This window comes from Arvicanthis niloticus, chromosome 3, assembly GCF_011762505.2.
Source record: "Arvicanthis niloticus isolate mArvNil1 chromosome 3, mArvNil1.pat.X, whole genome shotgun sequence".
Lineage (NCBI taxonomy): Eukaryota > Metazoa > Chordata > Mammalia > Rodentia > Muridae > Arvicanthis > Arvicanthis niloticus.
In genome coordinates, this window is record NC_047660.1 from 50,074,228 (window position 1) to 50,093,944 (window position 19,717).

Genomic DNA, 19,717 nt, shown 5'->3' on the forward strand with positions numbered 1-19,717 from the left:
TTTGTTCCCCAAGAAAAATCTTTTTGTAGGTGATGAGGCAGGAGAGCAGATCACAGCAAAACCCAATACTCATGAACTGCTGATGCCCACATAGCTCTGGTCATGCGAGTGGTGGGTTGGTGTCCTTAGCTCCAGCCCTTATATAGACCTGGGGTCTGCTCTTGCTAGGACAGCCAGCCCTGCACTACCCTCTCTCCTTGGCCAGGGCTGGGAGTGAACACCCAATCCCCACCCGGGCCTTCATGCATCTCTGGTTTTCTTTCTGAGCTAGGAATTTGATGCTGGCTTCATTCCCAGCTTCTCCCAGATTAGCTGCCTCTGGCCCCGGAGAAAGTAGGGCAGCTGTGTCCTGCGTCCTAGCCTCTTGAGGAAGGTGGGGCTGCTGAGGGAACTTACCTACGTGACAATTGTACATCCAGATGCGGTAGCCATCATAGCGGCTCCTGCACTTCATGATGTTGTTAGAGAAATCTGATTCTGGCACCTCATAGTTGGGGTTAATGACAACCTGGAGAGGATCGAGACAGACAGAGAATGCTGCAACTGCCTTTCTGGCTGCCCTCCATTCCAGGGCGGAGCCTGGGTGTCCCTAACAGTTTGGCTGGGTCTTCCTTAAGCTAAATGAAGTTAACTGGGTCTGATGCTGTATCCTGGCCTGGTAGGGGCCACTCTGGAAAGTCTGTGTATGGCCTGCTAACCACAATTTGCCCAGAGCACGTGCCGTGTGGCACTGTCCATCCAGACAAACTGTTAAATATCCTTCTCTGGGGTGACCTGAGTTTTCCTTGGTCTTTCTCCTCCCTAAATCTTAGTTGTATCTCCAGCCCCACCCACTCAACATGAGGTGAACAGTACCTCCCACTCTGAGGCCCAGGCGGCTCCCTGTTATTCTAGCATCCCTGAGGGATGTACATGGGTACATCAGTTTACAATCTGGGCTCAAGTCAGGGTCACAGGGTGGGCCTGTGGGTCACAGGGCCCATGCAAGAGCAAGGGCTGGGGTGAACTATGTGATTTTCATAGTCCTCTCTGAACTCAGGCTCAAAATTCTGAAGCTCAGGAGCATATGAGGGAAGTGGATTAAAGTCTCTGAAGCTGGAGGGGACAAACCACCAGAAACTTATCTGTCCATCCATTCCTGCTTCTGAGTCTGTGTACCCCTGGCCACTTCTTCCCTTCTGGAGTCCTCTTCCAGTCCTTACAGTCTATCACAGAGGCTAGCTCTTGTGTCCTGTTGACTTACAGTCTAGGGCATTCATAGCTCTATGTCATTAGAAGCAGGGCATACCTCCAGGAACATCCATCTGCTGATTATATGGCATAGGACAAGAACACCACGTAGAGACTTATGGCCTGCATTTGCCTGGCTGTGACATGAGAATACTAACAGTGTCCCCTTACTGGGAGAGCCAATGGGTCAATGCACTGCCTGAGCAAAGGCCAGCCTGGGCTATCAGAGACTTGTAAGCACTTTCAGCGGATATGATGATATACATTTACATGCCTTATGGACAGCAAGCTGCCAACATGAGCCACCAAGCACTGTTTACATGTCCATAGCCATGGATGTTCATTTGTTAAACAAGAGAGCTCTGCTCCCAGGCCGGCTGTGGTTCTGGGCTTGACTTGTGGTTGGAAAGTGCTTGGCTGTCTGACTTTTCAAGCTGATGATGCCCAGGCCTCCTTTCAAAGCACCCTGTGGTTACGTCTCTGCAGGTGCTGGCTCTTCGGGGGAGTGTCTAGCAGTAGAGACTGTGGGCTAGACCATGGACTGGCTGAACGCACCACGAGGAATGCTTTCAAGGCAGAACAACCCATTTCTAGTCACACACTTTGCCATCGAACAGGGCAAGTGGGAAGCGTGCTGTGTGAGGCTGTGTGGAAATGAGTCCCTCTGTAGGCAGGAATGCAGCCGTGTGCCAGGAGAACGCTGGGGTACAGTGCATCCCCCTGCCACATAGCCACCACTGTCTGCAGGATGGTGGAAGCCAGAGCTCTCTGGCTCTTCCTCTAGCCAGGGTTGTTGGAAGGCCTCACAAAATCGTCTTCTGGCCAGGTTGTCCTTAGTTTGACTTTCTCGCCTTACAGATTCATTTATGTGCACAGAGAATGAGCCTTTTACAGATCCTCCCAAGAAAGGAAAAAAAAAAATCACACCCTCCCAGGATGATGCACTTGCTTTCAGCCTCAATAGAACTGACGAAAGCAAGGTGGGAAAGACTGGAGGAAATCAGGATGGCGGATGAAGGGGAAGCTGGAGATGTAGGCTTCCTGAGTCCACAGAACCAGCTCTTGACTCAAAGTCTAAATCGGCTCACTGATACATTTTGATTTCAGGCTCCTGAGATTAACCGAATTATGCATGACTGTATCTATATTTTAGGTTGCACCATGGGTTCCCAGCATGGCCTGCAGATTCAGTGTCTTTCAGGCCCACATCCCTCATGAACACCACTTGACAGATAGGATGGCCTCTGAGTGTGGCACCCTGGCTGGCCTCATGAGTCTTGTTTCTGGACACCTACAGGAAGGAGGCTGGGGGAAGCTGCCTCTCCTCCTCCTAGCAGCCCTGGGTTCTGCCCACCTCACCTGGAACAGGTAGTCTCCAGGGGGTACATCGGTGATGTCTATCCACTGGCAGTCAATGTCATGACGGTACATGTCCCAACAGCCCATGGTGATGCCTTGTTCTCCGAAGTTGGCACACTCATAACTCTTCTGAATGTCTGTAGGTGGATGGAGAAGAGCATCACCATGTGACTATAGTCCCCACCTCCTATTTTAATCCCCAAGCCTCCCATCCTGATTTGTCCATCCTTTTCATGTGGCTGTCTGATACCTTCTCATTTCAATAGAACCTCCTGACTCAATTCCCCATCTATATGTCTGCATCCCCTCCAAGTCTGGCTCAAGGTCCTTTCCTCTACAAAGTGCTCCCTGACCAATCTGGACTATGCTGGCATTTCTGTGAAATCCTTAGCCTCAGGGTAGGGATGAGTGTCATGGTGATCTGTGTTTACTGTTCATCTTAACATGAGGCCACCTCATCTTTCTTCTCTAGACTACTGGCAATTAGACTACGAGCTCATATCTGATCTGCCTTCCTGGTACCTCACAGATTGTCTGCACACAATAGGCATTCAAAACCTCTTTTCTATGTGATTTTATGGGTCCATGCCAGCATCTAGAAACTCATGTGGGCAATAAGAAGAGAACAAATGTCTGTCCCTTGGTGTGTCAGAGTAATTACAGTAAGGTGTGGTGACCTAGCTGAGGTAGAAGCAGAATGGTGTGTGCAGGGGGGTCAGGGAGAGAAGCTGGGTACATCACAGGGCTCTGTAGGCTGTTAGAGGAGAAGAGCTTGGTATTGGGGCACCCGGGAAGAATGATCTATGGCAAGCAGACAGGAGGTGTGTAAGTCAGGGCCAAGTGAGCAGACCTCACCTGGAAGCCATGCAGCCCTCTCCCTGCTAGTGAGAACTGCTTTGGGGGGACAGATCACTTCAGAACCACTTTCCCCCACCCCAATCTGTAGCCATAGAAGGCCTCAAGAGTTGGCAAAAAAAAAAGGCCACATGAACACCCAGTAGTGGACAGAGTAACGTAGAGTTAGTTGTTGGGTCTGGCTTCTATCCAGATGGACTGTGTTCAATCCAGTGGGAGTGTTCAAAGTTCTGTGAAGCCCCAATCTTCCCCCTTCAAACATACCTCCCTCACACTCAGTGTCCTCCAAGCAGAAGCTGGCCTTGTGGCCCTCAGCCACCTTGGTGCCGTTGAGGCTCAGCAGGTCATAGTAAGTGAATACTTCCATGCTGTGGTAGTGCCTGGGTGCCAGAAACAGGGCCAAATGTCAGTGTCTGGAACCACGGCTGCCTGTAAGCAGCTTCCAAGCTGATGATTTGCTTCTGGGAGAACCTCAAGGCAGCAGGGGCCAAGCGTGGCAGGGGGAGGAGTGAGGAAGGGAATGAGAGGGTGGAAGGCTAAATGAAATGGAAGACAGTAACTTCCAGGCAGGGTTGTCAGGCATTTCGCCACGCCTTGATCCCCTGTGGCAGTGTGGCAATGACATAACTTGCGTGGGGTGTTGTGGTGTCAGTGAGTCCAGCTGACAGCCCAGTGTCTGGCATTCAGTCAGCCCAAGAAAATAAGATTCGTAATACGCAGGAACCCCCCACTGGCTCTCAGCCCACTCCCACAAGGAATCTTTCTCTAGATTTGCTATAGATCTGACAAGTGCCCATGTATTAAGATCTTTCCTGTGGGGGCGCTACTGAGACTCTATGGTCTACTCAGAGGTGCAGCCTATGAGAGTCATAGGTGACTGTGAATATGCCCTCAAAGGGGATTTCAGGACCATCATTGTCTCTCCTTCCTTCCTTCCTTCCTTCCTTCCTTCCTTCCTTCCTTCCTTCCTTCTTTCCTTCCTTTCTTTTTTTCTTTTTCTCTGCTTCCTGGTTTCAAGTGTGCTTGTCCCTATGCATGTCCCTACACAGATGTGCTACCACCTGCTGCCCTTGGACACCAGGGCTTTGAACCTTCCAAACTTTAAGTTAAACAAACCATTCTAGATTAGTTTCCTTGTTTTTTTTCCTAACATAAAACTATTACAACAGAGTAATTTTAAGATCACATTTTTTTTTTTTTAAAAAGTGTGAATTCTAAAAAGAAGGAAGAAGGTAAAAAGGGGGAAGGGTGGGGTAGCAATTACAGAGAAACAAAAACAAGCCATGTTCCCAAAGAAGAGTACACGTGATGCATGTGCACTCTGGCCTGGGAGAGGAGCAGCAAGCCCACGATCCTCAAATTGAGCAAACGGAACAGGAAAGGGAAGGATACAGACTAGACGGTTTCTGGGATGGAGAGTGGGTGGTTCTCAGGGAGGGATGTGGCACCAGCTCAGGAAAGGGAATCTCTGGGGTTCTTTGTAGAAGGGAGCTAGCCGAGGGGGAACTGTACAAGCCGGGTACAGTTCCCTTGGCTGACTGTTTATGATGGCCCATGTCGTCACTTGAGAAAAATTGGCAACAGATGTCCTGAAGAGTGACTGATGCAGCTGGTTCAGGACTAACAAGGGAACTGTGCTACTGAGGGTAGCTGAGGGGTTTCCAGAATCATCCATTATGCAGGCCCAGGACAGAAGATCCCAGGCTGGCTTTAGCCCCATCTCCACCTGCCATGTGTGTGTTATATCTGCAACTATTCTGACACCCCCATTTCCACCACTGCAGGGACATTTAGTAAAGGAAGACCTTTAAGATCAAGGCACTGTGGGGGCAGACGCTCTGGCTTTGTTTTTTGCCAGCCCAAGTTCTCTCTTTGGTAAAGTAAAAATATTATTGCCAACTTCTGGGGTGGGGACCAAATACGATAAATGACACAGAGCTGTCGCTGCAGCCCAGTTGTTAAAATGCTTGCCTAGAATGCAGGAAGCCTTTGGTTCGATCCCAGTACCACAAAAACCAGGCATGGTAGCCTGTGAAGCCAGCACTGAGGAGGTGGAGGCAAGAGGAGCAGAAGTTCATGGTCATCCCCAGTTGCCTAAATGAGTTTGAGGCCAACCCAGGTACCCAGGACCCTAGATCCGAAAAACAAAAGACAGACGTCAAAGAGCCCAAACAAGGCTATACCAAGGGATGTTCTCTCTCATTCTCGGTATTGGCCATTGGACAACTGTTCCCCACATCTGCAGTCACTGCTGCAGTGTTCAGTGTTCCTGGGGTCCCGCCACCCAGTCTGACCATTGGTGTAGTAGCCTGGAGCTTCCTCCACCACGTGTGGAGTAGAGAAGTAGGCGCTGCAAAGGGTTTCCAGAGAGGAAATTAGAGGTTCTCTTCTTTCTCCTATGTTTGTTCGTACTATATAAATAACGTCAGAAGTTGCTAAGTTGGACTTCCCCGGGTCATTCATGTTTGTGGGTAACATGGTGCTGGGCCAGGGCCAGCGGACAGCCCTTACAAGGAACATTTTGTAGCAGCTGAAATGATGACTTTGAGGGAGTCTATTTTGGCTCCCCGCAGGGAGCGGATGAGACATGCGTCTGACTCACGGAATGAAAAATGTCTGCTCCCTCAGAGAGGGGCTTATGTGACTTGCTGAGCAGCTGGAAAGATTGCAGGAAAGTACGTTTATGTTCCGTTGTCTAAACAGGATTCAGATGGAGCCACAGACGGCCTGCTGTGAAGCGGCCTCCTGCAGTCAGACCGCCTTCAGTCTGGATTTTAGTCTTCTCTAGCTGGGAATGGGTCCTGGGGAGGAAACCATGGGCTTCATGCCCCCTTGCTTCTTGCTGACCTCTGTCCTGGAGAGTGTCTGCTTTATCTCCTGGACACCCTTGGAGGTCACATACATGTCCCTCCTAACTGATCTGAGGTAGAAATGGGAGCTGTCTAACATTCTGCGGGCTTCCAGCCACGAGTGGCTGGATGGGTTCTGGGAAGGGGAAAGGGGAAAAAAGTCTTGGGCACCACAGTGGTCCCTTATCATTCAGCTCAGAGTCTAAGTGGGTAGACTGAGCCCTGGGGTGGGCACTGCAGTCTTGGGAAGAATCTCAGAATAATAATAAAAAAAAAGGGAGTGTGGTCTGGTGCTTGACAGATTTCTGGTGTTTGTTTGACTTTCCCTCCTGTGGCGCTAGGAATACTAAGTGCTCTGCCGCCTACATCACCTACATCTTGTTTCTCTGGACAGGAACAGACGAGTTCAAGTTGGCCTTGGACTCACTATGTGGTCTCAAATTCATCACCCTGAATTGACTACTGAATGCTGGAATTACAGGCATGGGCTACCATGCACAGCTTCTGAAGTCCTGTGATCCAGATAAAATGAAAGTTGGCCTTTACTGTAGGACTCCAGGGCTCCGTGTCCTGAGACCTGGCACTTCTCTTGGGATACGTCCATGCTGGATGAAAACAGTGATGGAAGACAGACACAGTGTGTTTAGAAGAAAACTGTACATGTTACTATAGATTGAGGAAAAGCTCTTGTCTCCACTTCAGAGAGACTCCTGTGTTTTCCAGTCCTATCAGGCATGGGTCCTTCTGAAGGATCTAGCTTGCCATCCACATGTGTCAGGCCTACTAAGAGGTCTCCAACTGGTCCAGAGGTTTCATCACATCTGTGGATTCTGACCCTGTAGGAGTGCTACTAGGCACATGGGGGAGGCATACTGGCAGGATTGATACTTCCCTTTCAGCCTCTGTGTCATTCCTGACTCCAGGGGATATAGCCTGTGCTCCGGCCCACTCCCCTGATCCTCCAGCATCCTCCACTCCACCTCACTTTCCCAAGGAGGGAAGGGCAAGCCCCTGGAATGTAGCTGACTACACTGAGGACTCTGAGGTCACAAGGACACAAATGCATCTAAGAGGACTCCACTGATGCCATCACTCTGTGTCCAGATGGTATAAACCTTCAAGAGTGCTAATCTTTATGGTTCAACATAGGGTCTTCAAGAGCAGAGAGCTCTGCTTCTCCTTGTAGCATTAATTAATGTGGGAGTGGCTGTTTCCCCATTCCCTTTCATCTGAGCTGGGGCTTTCCTTCTTGGCTCCATTTGTGGCTTCAGAATGCCTGTAAACCTGCCAAAATGGAATGCTGATTCTTTCAGAAACAAGTTTCTTGAGTTGAGGAGGGGCAGGCCAGATCTTCTCAGCAAGAGACACAACTGAGCTAAAGGCAGCTCCCTGAAAGGTCTTCCCCATGAGCATGGAGAGTACTAGGAAGAGCATCTCATGTCTGTAATCCCAGCACTTTGGAATTGGGAGCAGGAGGATCAGGAGTTCAAGGACAGCTTTGGCTAGATAGGGAATCCAAATTCACCACAGTCTCAGAAAATGCAGCAAAACAAACCCAATGAGCCTAGAAGAGTAAACTAGAGCTCTGGGAACTGAGAATATGTGTGTGCTGGGTCTCATGAAGTTCCTTGGATCTTGTGGTCATAGTTAGATACCTGTGTCTAACTGTCTGACTCACACCAAAACTGTGGCATGCTATGTTAGTTAAAAAGATATGGAGCGAGTCCCTGGGCACAAAGACAGAAGAGGGACTATATCAAGGTCACTTACCAAGAGCAAATGCATGTGAGGGGACAACCTTGAAGGTGTTACCCCCATGTCCAATTGGCAAGAAACCAATGGTGCCTAAAGGGTCATATGCTTAGCCCATGTTCTTCTCCACCTTCCTTTTTCAAACTGTTGACAGGAATATTTGTAGGCAAAGGAAAAAAAGAGACCACAGGAAAAGTCTGAGGTGGTGTGTGTGTGTGTGTGTGTGTGTGTATCAGTGTCCCTGGATCTCCAGCTCGCAATGTTGTCATGCTATCACCATATGACTATTCTTAGAGCACACACTGATGGCTCTGAGGGTAAGCATATGGCACTTGGAGGCTCCTACTATGTAATCTTGGGTGGGCCACCATATGCAAGGCTGGGATATAATTACCTTCCACTTATAGACCCATAGGCAGCATCAGCCTCCTGCTGTCCTGGCTTCCTACTACATGGGAAACCAGGCACTGAGGCTGTCAAGACTTTAATTATACTCCAACTTAGACCTTGGCAAAGACAAATGATTCCTTGGGCTTTAGCATATTTACAACATTCAGCTAGTTGTTTCAAAGAAAAACCAGAGGCCTACACTGGATCGTAGTGTTTTCTTTTCCAGTAGGTTGTATAACTCTATCCACAGACTAATTCAAATGTGAGTAGATCAGAATTTATAACACGAAGAAGAAATAAGCATAAGGAGGCACCTGGTGAAAGTCTGGAAGAGCCGATAGGGAAATCAGCACAGTTTAGAGCTGACGGGCCAGCCTGAGACCTCTAAACGGAAACTTCTTACGTTATATTGGGCAGTTATATGTAACTCAATGACCTGTCTCCTGGAAGGTCAAATGGGACAGCGACTGCCTCTGACATCATTACAGTGTTAGAGCTGGATGGAAGCCTAGACAGAGCATCCAGGTCTCTGATGTGCCCCCAGACTGCTGGGGGTACTACTGAAATGCATATGGGTTCATCAGTCTGCAGCCAGCTCTGGCACTGAGCATGCCCAGGATCCTGCTGTGATGGTAGATACAGCAGTCCAAGGCCTTGCTTTGAAAGGCAGTGATCTAGTGCAAACATTTCCTGTCACAGATGGATTATTTGAGTCCAGAGGACAAGACCTATTAGAAGTTTGTGGACCTCCAGAAGAAGGATTCCTGGTGGAAGGAACAGCAGCTGCTTTTCCAACCATGTGCATGCAATGTCCTCTACTTGCCCAGACTGAGAACAAAATGTCTGAATTCAATTTAAGTCAAGAAGAGCAAGGGGAAGATAGAAGGGAGGAGGTCCAGGGAGCTTCCATGGGCTATGGTGGGATTTGTTGTGGGATTTCCCTCTAGTCTACTGTCCTGATCCAGTGTTCACAGCACCTGGATCACAGCCACGGATGAGCTGGAAAGGAGCCCAGAAGTCCCAGACAATGTGGCCCAGTTGGCCTACTGTCAGGCTGCTGGTCAGAGGATTAGCAGGCTTACAACAGGCCTTATGACTCTGAGTCCTGGAGCGCCTATCTCCATACCCCCTGTCTTCCTAGAGATATCAAAAGTGCTAAGTAAAAAGGAGGGCCAAGGGAGACTTGCAATGGCAGTGTGGGAGAGGAACCATTAAAGTACGACCATGTGGGTACAAATGCCATAATGGAACCCATTACTTTGTAAGCTAACTTTAATTTTTAACTTAAAAAAAAAATCTCATATTGGTATGCAAAATGTATTTCTATATGGATGCAGGGTCCAAGGCTGCATATTCCAACATTGCCTGTAGAGCACAAATGTATTGTGCATGCACTTGAAAACTGCTGACAAGGTCCCTGGAGGGCACTGGCACTCAGATCAGCATGTCTCCTAGGATCAAAAGCACTGGAGCCAAGAGGCAGGGACTCAGCAGAAGAGGGAGGGGCAGCCAGTGAGCTGGGAGTGGAGAATGGCTTTCAGAGGTGCAGATTACTCTTTTGCCTAGATCATGGATCAACGCCTTCTTGAGCTGACTCTAGATCCCTGGTCTGGGTACTGAGGAGCACCAGGCAGGCTAACTGACTAACCACGGGAGTGGTGACTTACCTGTGGCAGTCATGCCAAATCCATGCGTGGCGGCCATTTTTGGGGCGGAAGTCAGACTGGCCATTGTTGTGAATCTGGGAGGAGAAGCGTAGAAGGCGCCGGTGGCCTCTGGTGGGGTCCGTGTGCACAGCAGAGGCAGAGAGGCAGTTTTCCTCCATGGCACACTGCAGCAAGGACATGGGCCTGTCTTCCAGGTAGGCCGTCTGCTGTACAATCTCAGCGTTAAGAACCAGATCAGGTGCAGCTGGGGAAGACAGACATGGATCAGAACAGGAAATCCCTTCCGAGGGCACCCCTGAGAAAAGTATCCTCATTTTACATGTCCTTGTGGAGCTGGCCTAGGGCTCCCCCATGCTACTTTCCTGTCACCCCCAATTACACTTTCATTTTGCCAGAAGTAGTCTTAACACTCCCCTTCAGTTACCAGTATGGGTGGGCAAAATGCTGACACAGTGGGTGATAGGCACCCAAGGGCTCCTTAGATCATTCTATTTTCAAAGACCCCTCAGACGGTCCATAATAAAGAGCAGAAAAACAGCCTCGAAGGGAGACACTGCTCACCCTCGGTCTGATTCTCTCTCTTCTACCATGGATGTAGATTTATGGTCTACTAATGCCATTCCTCTTAAATGTACCTTTATTATTGATGTCTGACATTGTAACATTTATTTTATAGTTCTGTAATATTTCTTTCATTGCCAACTTTTATCTTTTAGGGTTGATATACCTTGGATGCTTGGAATTTTTTAAAATTAAAGACAAGCTTGTGATCAATATCCTATAGTCAATCTGGACTTAAATTTCTCTCTCTCTCTCTCTCTCTCTCTCTCTCTCTCCCTCTCTCTCTCTCTCTTTTTCTCTCCCCCCCCCCCCGTGGTTTTTTTCTTCTTTAGAGTGTATCTCTAGCACAGATAAGTTTCTAGCAGAGAAATTTTCAGGAGAAGTTATTAAAACTCACAAGCAGCACAACATGCAACTGTCAGAAAATTGATATCAGGGATTTTTTTTTTTTTTTTGCATCTGTTAGAAATCAGTCCTAGAGGACCAATATTCTTAAATGTTTCCACTCAAGACTCCTGAGATATGACTTTAACTACAGAGGTCTATAAAATAGGTATACAAATCAAACATTTGCTGGTTATAAATCACACATTCATCTTACAACAGTTCTTTTGTATGTGTATAACTTTATCATTTGTTAAGGATGAAATCAAGTTTGCATGGCTAGGGTTTCTATTGTTATGACCAAAAGCAACTTGAGGAGGAAAGAATTTATTTCACTTAAAGGTTTCCATCCATCACTGAGGGAAAGAAGCCAGGCCAAAAACTCAGGGCAGGGACCTGGAGGCAAGACTTGAAGCAGAGGCTGTGGAGGGGACCTGCTCACTGACTTGCTCTTCATGGCTTAGTCAACCTGCTTTCTTATAGCACCCAGAACCACCTGCCCTGGGATGGCCTCACTCTCAATGAACATCTTGACAGAACCTAGAATCACTGGAGAAAGGAGTCTCAGCTGAGGGATTTCCTAGACCAGATTGGCCAGTGAGCCTATCTGTCAGGGGTTGTCTTATTGTCAGTTTGTCCAGCCTATGATGGGCGGTGCCATTCCCTGCATGGGGCTGTATGAGAGCAGAGAGGTACCCATCGGTCTTGCTTCTTCTGAGAGGAGGTTGGCTTCCCTTGAACTCAGGATAGGCTAACTACACATAGTTTACACTTAGCTTGGTAGCCTAGAGGTAAATTAGGCAGACATGGAGCTACCAAATATTCTAGTAGCAGATGTAGATGTTGGGTTCAAGTGCAATGGGAACGCTGGAGACTGAGCAGGCAAGTGGAAGTAAAGACAGCATTCGCCTGGCTTGGGGGAAGAAAACCAAAGAGCCTTGAGCCCCCTGTCCCACACAAGTCTGCATAATCCGTACAGTGTGGAAGAAACGTGGACAAGTGGACACATTGGTGTAGAAGGAAATGCAGCTAAAAATGCAGAGAGGAAGAAAGATTGTATGTGTGGGGAAGTGAGATTCCACTACCAAGGAACCATGTATTCAAATATGTGAGCCTATGGGGTCATTCTTACTCAAATCACCATAGGTAGGAAGACCTATGCTAAACACGGGTGGCTTTAATCCACGGACTAGAGTTGTGGACACCATAGAAAGAGAACTCTAGCCTGCATCTCTCTCTGCTTCCAGACTGTGGATATAATATGGCCACCTGCCTCTTCCTCCTTCCCCCTCCTGGACTGTATCCTCAAACTATTAACCAAAAGAAACTCTTCCTTCCTTAAGCTGCTTGTGTTGGGCACTTGGTACTAAAATCAAAGAAAGTAACTGATACACATTTCTCAAACTAGCCCTTCCCTGTTTCCTCTTTACCATGTCATCAGCTGGGTCCTGTGTTTGGGGAATCGGTATCATCTGTCCCTTTTAATCCCAGAATCCACTGTGCTTTTCCACCCTGAGCACACACAATGAAACCTCTTGGGAGGAGGAATGGACAGTTCCCTGAACTCTAGAACTGAACAGTGGGAAGAGTGAGAGGCAGCCCTTAGACATTCTTACTTTCTGAGCAGGCAACTCCAGCACCGAACTGCACCCCACCCTCGGGGCAGGCCACCTCCTCGTCATGGCGGCAGTGTGCCAGGGACAGCTCCGTTCCCGAGCACTTCACTCCACTCATCACCACTTTGTTGGCGATATTTCCATGCCAGTACCAGGTTTCCTGGAGAAATCACCAAAGAAGTCACTAGCAGGTCACCTTGTCAACTTCTGGCTTCACAAAACCCTCACAGTTTTATGTTCCCATTTTCCAGATGGAGATGGCAGAGGAACAGAGAGCCATTTATTCCAGCTATGTGGTTAGCTGGTGACAGGATGAGTGAACTTCTAGGACTAAGCCTGGCTTTGCAGGAGAGGAGAAATCCATTCACGTATATCAATAATTAGCTGTCTGATAAAATTCAACTTCTGGAATTAAATCTAGGGAAAGTACTTTATAGGATGCTGACTGAGGGGTCCCCAGGTTTATGATTCTGAGATTTACTGGGCCCCTCCTAGCTACAGAACTTCAAAAACATTGTTAGCACACACTCTCACACCTCAAGAAGATTTCAGTAGAGAAAACCAGAGAAGAGTGGAGGGGTCAGTTATAGGGCGTACAAGAGAACATAAGCCCCTGTTGCTCCTGAAGTTTCCAAAGGTTATCCATGTGTCACCTTGTCTCAGCAACAATATCTAGACAAGTAACACCCAAATAAATGTGTCTACTGATTGATGGGTAGATACACAGTTTTAGGTAAGTTACAGAGATGGAGAGTCGGCCCTCTCTCCTTGAGTTCTATAGCCATCGATTCACAGCCTTGGACTGAAAAAAAATATTTAAAAAACAGTGACTATGTTGAACATTTATAGACTTTTTGGGGGGCCACTTTTCCCCCAATTAGTACAATATCACAACAATAAGCATAGTATTTACGATATATTAGAGATGCAAGTCATATAAAGACAAGGACGTTCAAGGAAAGATATGTAGATTCTAAAGGAACAGAGAATCATTTCATGAAGGACTGGGTCATCATGTTCTAATGGAGGTCCTGTACTAATCCCCCGGGGACACTGAGGGATGACAGTATACAGATCCTATTAGTTCTGTTTTCCAAAGTCCTTCTACTTCTTCACAGTAAAAACCCGGGGCCCTGAGCAAAGATAGAGTTTATTCTATGTAGCTCTTTAAGGCCCCAAGCTGAGGCCCAGGAGTCTTGGAAATGAACTGTCAGAGAAAAAAATTAGTCAGCCAGTAGATCTGATACATGGAGAATCAGATTGTGTGTCTGTGTCTGTGTGTGCACGTGTGAATACGTGTGTGTGTCCATCAAGTTTGCCCTGGGAGGCTAAGCTCCCAGATGGTGTGAGGCATATCTCTCCTAGAGACTAGAATGATGAACTGCAGACAGAGAACACAGGCATTCCTGGCACCGCTCATATCAATCCATAGGAGACTAACAAGCTCAGAAAGGAAGGATGGCAAGTTCCTTCTTTAGGTCCCAGGAAAGGTTATGTGGTACCAGGAAATAGAATAAGGTTAGCACACAAGATGGACCACAAGTCTTGTCCTGCTTCATGAAAATGCTCAGAGCAGGGACAGAGGATTATGGACCCCTCCCTCATTCCTTATTACAGGTGGGATGCCTGGGGCACAGGGGAGTGGGTGCTTTGCCACAGACTATCATGCAGGAATGGAATTGGGAATAACCTGGACAACTAGTCCTGTGCTGCCTGTGACAGAGGGCTGGGCATCAGAAATGAGGACCAGAAGGAGCTTAGTGGCTCTCTTGAGTCATTAGGTCATTGGAGAATGGCCCTGGGAGAAAGGTGTAGCCAATGTGACAAGAGTTCAGCCTGGAGATTTGGTAGCATATCAGAAAAAAAAGGAGGGGGGCACCAAGGAGGAAAGAGTCCAGCCAAAGAGGGTTTCAAAAGAGCAAACTTAAGGCATTCAGAGTGCTGATCCTGGGGCTGAGTTATCCCCACTTTCCTCAAAGACTGAATAACTTCTCTCTACAAACAGCTCAGCCCTCAGCCTGGGGAGAACCCAAACATGCAAGCCGGAGTGGTCCACCGACAGCAGTAAGTAACCCAGAGGTGTCCAACCTGCAGTGAATGGGCCCCATGGGATCTCAAGGAACACATGGGTGCCACATAACACAAAACTGCAAGCTTACTTAACACATTTTAAGTTTTCTCTGTAATGTTTTTGCAACTGGAAGACACAGTATGAACTCTGTAGCTGACAATATTGTGTCATAATGTCAAATGGCTGGACACAACCATTAGAACCCCTTATTCTGTAGCCATAAACTGAGACTGGGATAGGACAGTCTTGCTCCAGAGTTTGGGGATGTCAAGGAAGGAGCTCTGGCGATGGCTAAAATGAGGTCTCCTGCCTTGGCCCAGGGTTTGCTTAATTGTGTCCCTTCTTAGTGGCTAGGGAGAGTTAGTTGAAGAGAGGAGCTAACTGATGATGGGAAAGGCCAGGCTGGATGGAGGGTGGGCTAGGCTGGGAGGATAGGACCACTTACCTGGAAGGCATTGCTGGCAAAGCCCAGGCCTAGCTGCCGGCAGACCACCATGGCTTCCACAATGCCCCAGTTCTGGCCGCATACAGTCCCCCACACAAGGGACCCATTTCTCTCTGTTAGTACCTCCACTCGGCCCTCATAGGGATTGCGACCTCCATTCAGGCGCACCTGTGGATAGCAAGAAACATGATCGTAAGGCTAAAAAGGGAGGTTCTCTCTGTATTGCCATTAGCTCCAAGCCAGGGAGTCCTACCTGGCCACCTTTGGATTTAGAAGCTCCTCAAGAGCCCTATGGGTGCCAAATTATGCCAGCATGAACTCAGTGAGGCCTCACCCAGGTGTCTGGACCACCTAAACACCACTCTTTTTGGAATGTAGCACTTCCCAAGAGGTAACATGGATTATGTGTATAGCGTCTGGGTTCTGCTGGATCTGGCCACTCACTCACAGATACTAGGTGCCGCTGACCACTCACAGAGCCTCTCTCACTGTGGCTCTTTTCTCCCAGTGATAGAAGAAATGAAGCTTCACTGTAGCTGGACAAACAAAACCCAGGGCCTTGCGCATGCTAGGCAAACACTCTACCAACTCAACCACATCCCAGAGCCCATTCCCTAATGCTTATGCATAAGCCCCATTCGCTCTGGAGGTGTGGTCTCTAAGGGGACAATTAAGGCCACATGAGACCATATGGGAATGCTATAATTCAACCAGACTGATGATGTCTTTATAAGGAAAAAAAGAGCCCCTAGGGATACAGCAGGCACAGGAAGAGGTTACACAAGGACAACAAAGAAGGTGGCTGGAAACAAAGAAGCCTCAGCAGACACAGAGCCCTGCAATGCCTTGGCTTGGCTGTGTTTTCCTTGTGGGATCAGGAGGGGACCAATCCCATCGGTGGAGATGGAAGCATTTGGGGTCAGCAGCAGCAAACCTAAGGCGATAAAACTCAGATGCTTTGACTCTGCCCAGCATGGTTGCTGACACACTTGGGAGCCCCATGCCAGGCCATGCAGTGCTTGACTGGACACTGTGTCAAACATAAACTCTCCCGCATTGCACTCAAGAAGCATAGCCTTGAACCTGGGTCTTTGGAAAGGTGGACCTGTTGGCAGTGGGGATCCAGCACTTCTGTTATCACATCCAGGCATCTGACCTGGCTCAGCTCTATCTACTGACCATCAGAAGGTTCTGAAAAGCCTCATTTCTTTGGTTGAGGGTCTGGCTCATCACTGAACTTTGACTCATCTGGAGAACGACCCAGCACATTGGGACTTACAGCTGTCCATGGGTTGAAGCCTTATCAAGATTCTCTTAAAATGCTTCTGGCAGTTCCAGATGCTGTTTCCCTGTGTTTGCATTTTTGCTCACTCACAAGGGAATACCCAGCTCAGCTGCCTGTTGCTAGGTTCCCACCTATGGCCCAGTTAAGGATAGTGAATTGCATCAGGAGTGTCTTGGTGTTCTGGTGCTAAGGTCAAGAACTGCTTTCTAAGCAGGAGCCTGCCACATCTGCTGCCATTATGTGTCTGTTTAAATAACCATACAATAATAGTTCTATGACATGTGTCACACAGCACCCGAAAAATTTAAGGCGTGGTGAAGAGTGTTGTGTAGGAAATCCTGGGTGTTTTGTACCATTGGCTAGACTTCCTGAAGGATAAGGGGTGGGGGATTTTTCCTGGTGAGCAAGGTCAAGCAAGCTCTTAAAGCTCTGCTTCAGGAAGGGTGGAGTCTGTCTCCAGTTGCAGTTCTGCTGACTTCTTAGTTCCTTCTGTTTACACACTACTGCCTGCCCTGTGCTCACTCCATGCTCTGTAGATCTGCCATCCATCAGTGTGGCACCTCTGAGTCCTCAAAGAGAACCTACGTCAATGGTGTCAGAGGTATGGTAGGCCCTGAGTCTCTTATAGAAAATTTGGAGCTGCCACTGTACCACATGCTTAGTCCCAAAGCAAAGAGTAGCCTATGGTGAGAGATCAGATATCTGCCACACCAAGAGTGGCATTTCTGTGTTTGCTTATTTGGCAAACTTAAAAATGTTGGGAGGCAATGACATTGAGCATGCAGTGGCAAAGCTGGTTCATCATAGGGGCTGGAGAGACGGTTCAGCGGTTAAGACTACTGACTGTTCTTCAAGAGGTCTTGAGATCAATTCCTAGCAATCACATGGTGGCTCACAACCATCTATAATGTGTTCTGATGCCCTCTTCTGGTGTCTAAACACAGCTACAGTGTACCCATATATGTGAGTAGGTTTTTTTTTTTTTTTTTTTTTTCCGAGACAGGGTTTCTCTGTGTAGCCCTGGCTGTCCTGGAACTCACTCTGTAGACCAGGCTGGCCTCGAACCCAGAAATCCGCCTGCCTCTGCCTCTCAAGTGCTGGGATTAAAGGCGTGTGCCACCCCCACCCGGCTATGTGAGTAGTTTTGCTTACCCTGGGGAGTCCTTCAGAGTAAGGCTACCTGGTCTGTATTCTTTGGGAGAGTCATCATAGTTCCCTCTGGGCATCCCATCTCCTCACCTTTTTCTGGAAGCCCATGATGGGGATATTGCATCGAACTCCAGCATCTTCCTCATGGTTGCACCCCTGTGACTCTGTGTTGAGTTTGCAGTCTATGATGGACTTCTCAGTTCCCGTGCACTGGACCTCATTGAGGTGGATGGGCCCAATCCCTAGGAGGGGAAAAGAAGATGTGTGCTATAAAATCATCCAGAAAGTTTCCTGGAACTTGCAAGAAAGACCCTGGAAATCAGACTCGGCCTCTTCCATCTTCAAAACTCTCCTGACCCAAGCCCCTTCTCCCTGAAGAGAAGGATGTATGTGTGTGTGTGTGTGTGTGTGTGTGTGTGTGTACGCGCATATTTTGCCATAAGCGCAGATAAAGTTCGTTACTAAACTGCCATGTGACCTTGGTCAGATTACATGGTATTATGGTTTTGAATGTAAAATGTTCCTCACAAGCTCATGCATTTGAATGCTTGCTCACCAACTGGTGGCACTGTTTTTGAAAGATTATGAAAACTTTTCGAGCCTTGCTGGAAGAAGTGTCACTGGGGAGTGGGCTTCAAGGTTTAAAGGCCTGGTCCCACTTCTGGTCCATTATTTCCTTCCTGACTTCAGATTGACGAGATGTGACCAGCTGCCTCGTGCTCTGGCCTTCATGCCTTCCCTGACACCTTTTTCTTAAGTTGTTTCTTGCCAGGTCACATCAGTGGGAACAGTAGCTCATACATCCAGCCTCTCTAATCACTGGGCTTCTCTCTTTAATAATGGGGCCAGACTAGAAGATGCTACTACTAATTTACCCTGCAGCTACCACATTCTGTGCATCTGGGGGTCTGAGAGGAGTAACTATGGCTATACTTATAGAAGTCCCCATAGGAAATGGGTAGACTATACAAACCATGAGATCTGAATTAGAAATTAAATTAAATTACTTTAAAATGCAGTTAAGGATGGAGTATAAGGAGCGTATATCCCAGAACAGTCAAGAAATCAGGGTGAATAATACTGGGGCCCAGACCCCTAAGAGTGAGAACCAACTCACTTAGGAGAGGTGTGAAGGAGAAGACCCCAGAAAATAGTTGTCACCTTTCATGGAGGGACACAATACCCATAGGAACTGCCTAAGCCTCTCTCCTCTGGTCATCTCCAGTTCTCACCAGTGTCCTTCCCGTGTTAGCCAAACCCAACTATGCCTTGAGGCAGGGGGCATCATGGTAAGGGTGGAGAGTGGACCTGGAAGGGCAACACAGAGATGGAACTAAGAAACTTGTCTTTTTGGGAGTGTGGTGGTGAGAGTGAGCCTCAGACTGGAGAGAAAGGGTACTCCGGTTCCTTTACTCACACCACACCCTTCATTTAAGCATGTGACCTTCTTGAAGGGTCTCTGTGCTTGCCTCTTTCATCTTCACTAGCCTGTTTCTCCACGGGCCCTCTCCACACCAGAAAATGGAATCTTCTAGGACACATGGCACTAGTGGGGACCCCAAGATCATCTCTGGTACCTCCATCATCCCAGACAATTCGCCCATCACATTCTGCTCACTCATTTCACCAATTTGAATGCTTAGTTCCCACCCCCCACTTCCCCACCCATAAGAACTGTGCCCCGCCTCTGTGAATAATGACCAAGTGACTTTTAGCCCTGTCTCTCTGCTCTATTCTAGTATCTTCTCTGCATAAAACCCCTATGAGTTGTTGGGGTTTTTTGTTTGTTTGTTTGTTTTGTTTTTTGGCTTTTCAAGACATGATTTCTCTGTGTAGTCCCGGCTGCCCTGGAACTCACTCTGAAGATCAGGCTGGCCTTGAACCCAGAGATCCTCCTGCCTCTGCCTTCCAAGTGTTCAGATCAAAGGCATGTGCCACCACCATCCAGCTCCCCATGGAGTTTTTAATTTATGTCAAATGCCTTCAAAGGCTTATCACTGCTCTGAGGGAGCAGTGTGCATGATCTGCTGGCACCAAATGATCGTGGAGGCCCTACTTTTGGAGACCTCCCATCCGTGTTCCAGTTCAGCCCACTACTCCTACC

The 19,717-nt window shown here is 48.1% G+C and overlaps 1 protein-coding gene across 3 annotated transcripts in view; it reads right to left on the reverse strand.

The window, feature by feature from the left end:
- Positions 1-19,717, reverse strand: part of Loxl2 (lysyl oxidase like 2) — an 82,179-nt gene that overhangs the window by 2,802 nt on the left and 59,660 nt on the right. For all 3 annotated transcript variants that reach the window (XM_034497849.2, XM_076930790.1, XM_034497848.2), the window contains exons 7-13: positions 17,704-17,855; positions 15,180-15,347; positions 12,664-12,823; positions 10,103-10,346; positions 3,709-3,824; positions 2,590-2,726; positions 397-508 (exon numbers count right to left, since the gene is read on the reverse strand). In XM_034497849.2, coding sequence (XP_034353740.1) covers positions 397-508; positions 2,590-2,726; positions 3,709-3,824; positions 10,103-10,346; positions 12,664-12,823; positions 15,180-15,347; positions 17,704-17,855 — 1,089 coding nt within the window. The remainder of the gene's footprint in view (positions 1-396; positions 509-2,589; positions 2,727-3,708; positions 3,825-10,102; positions 10,347-12,663; positions 12,824-15,179; positions 15,348-17,703; positions 17,856-19,717) is intronic.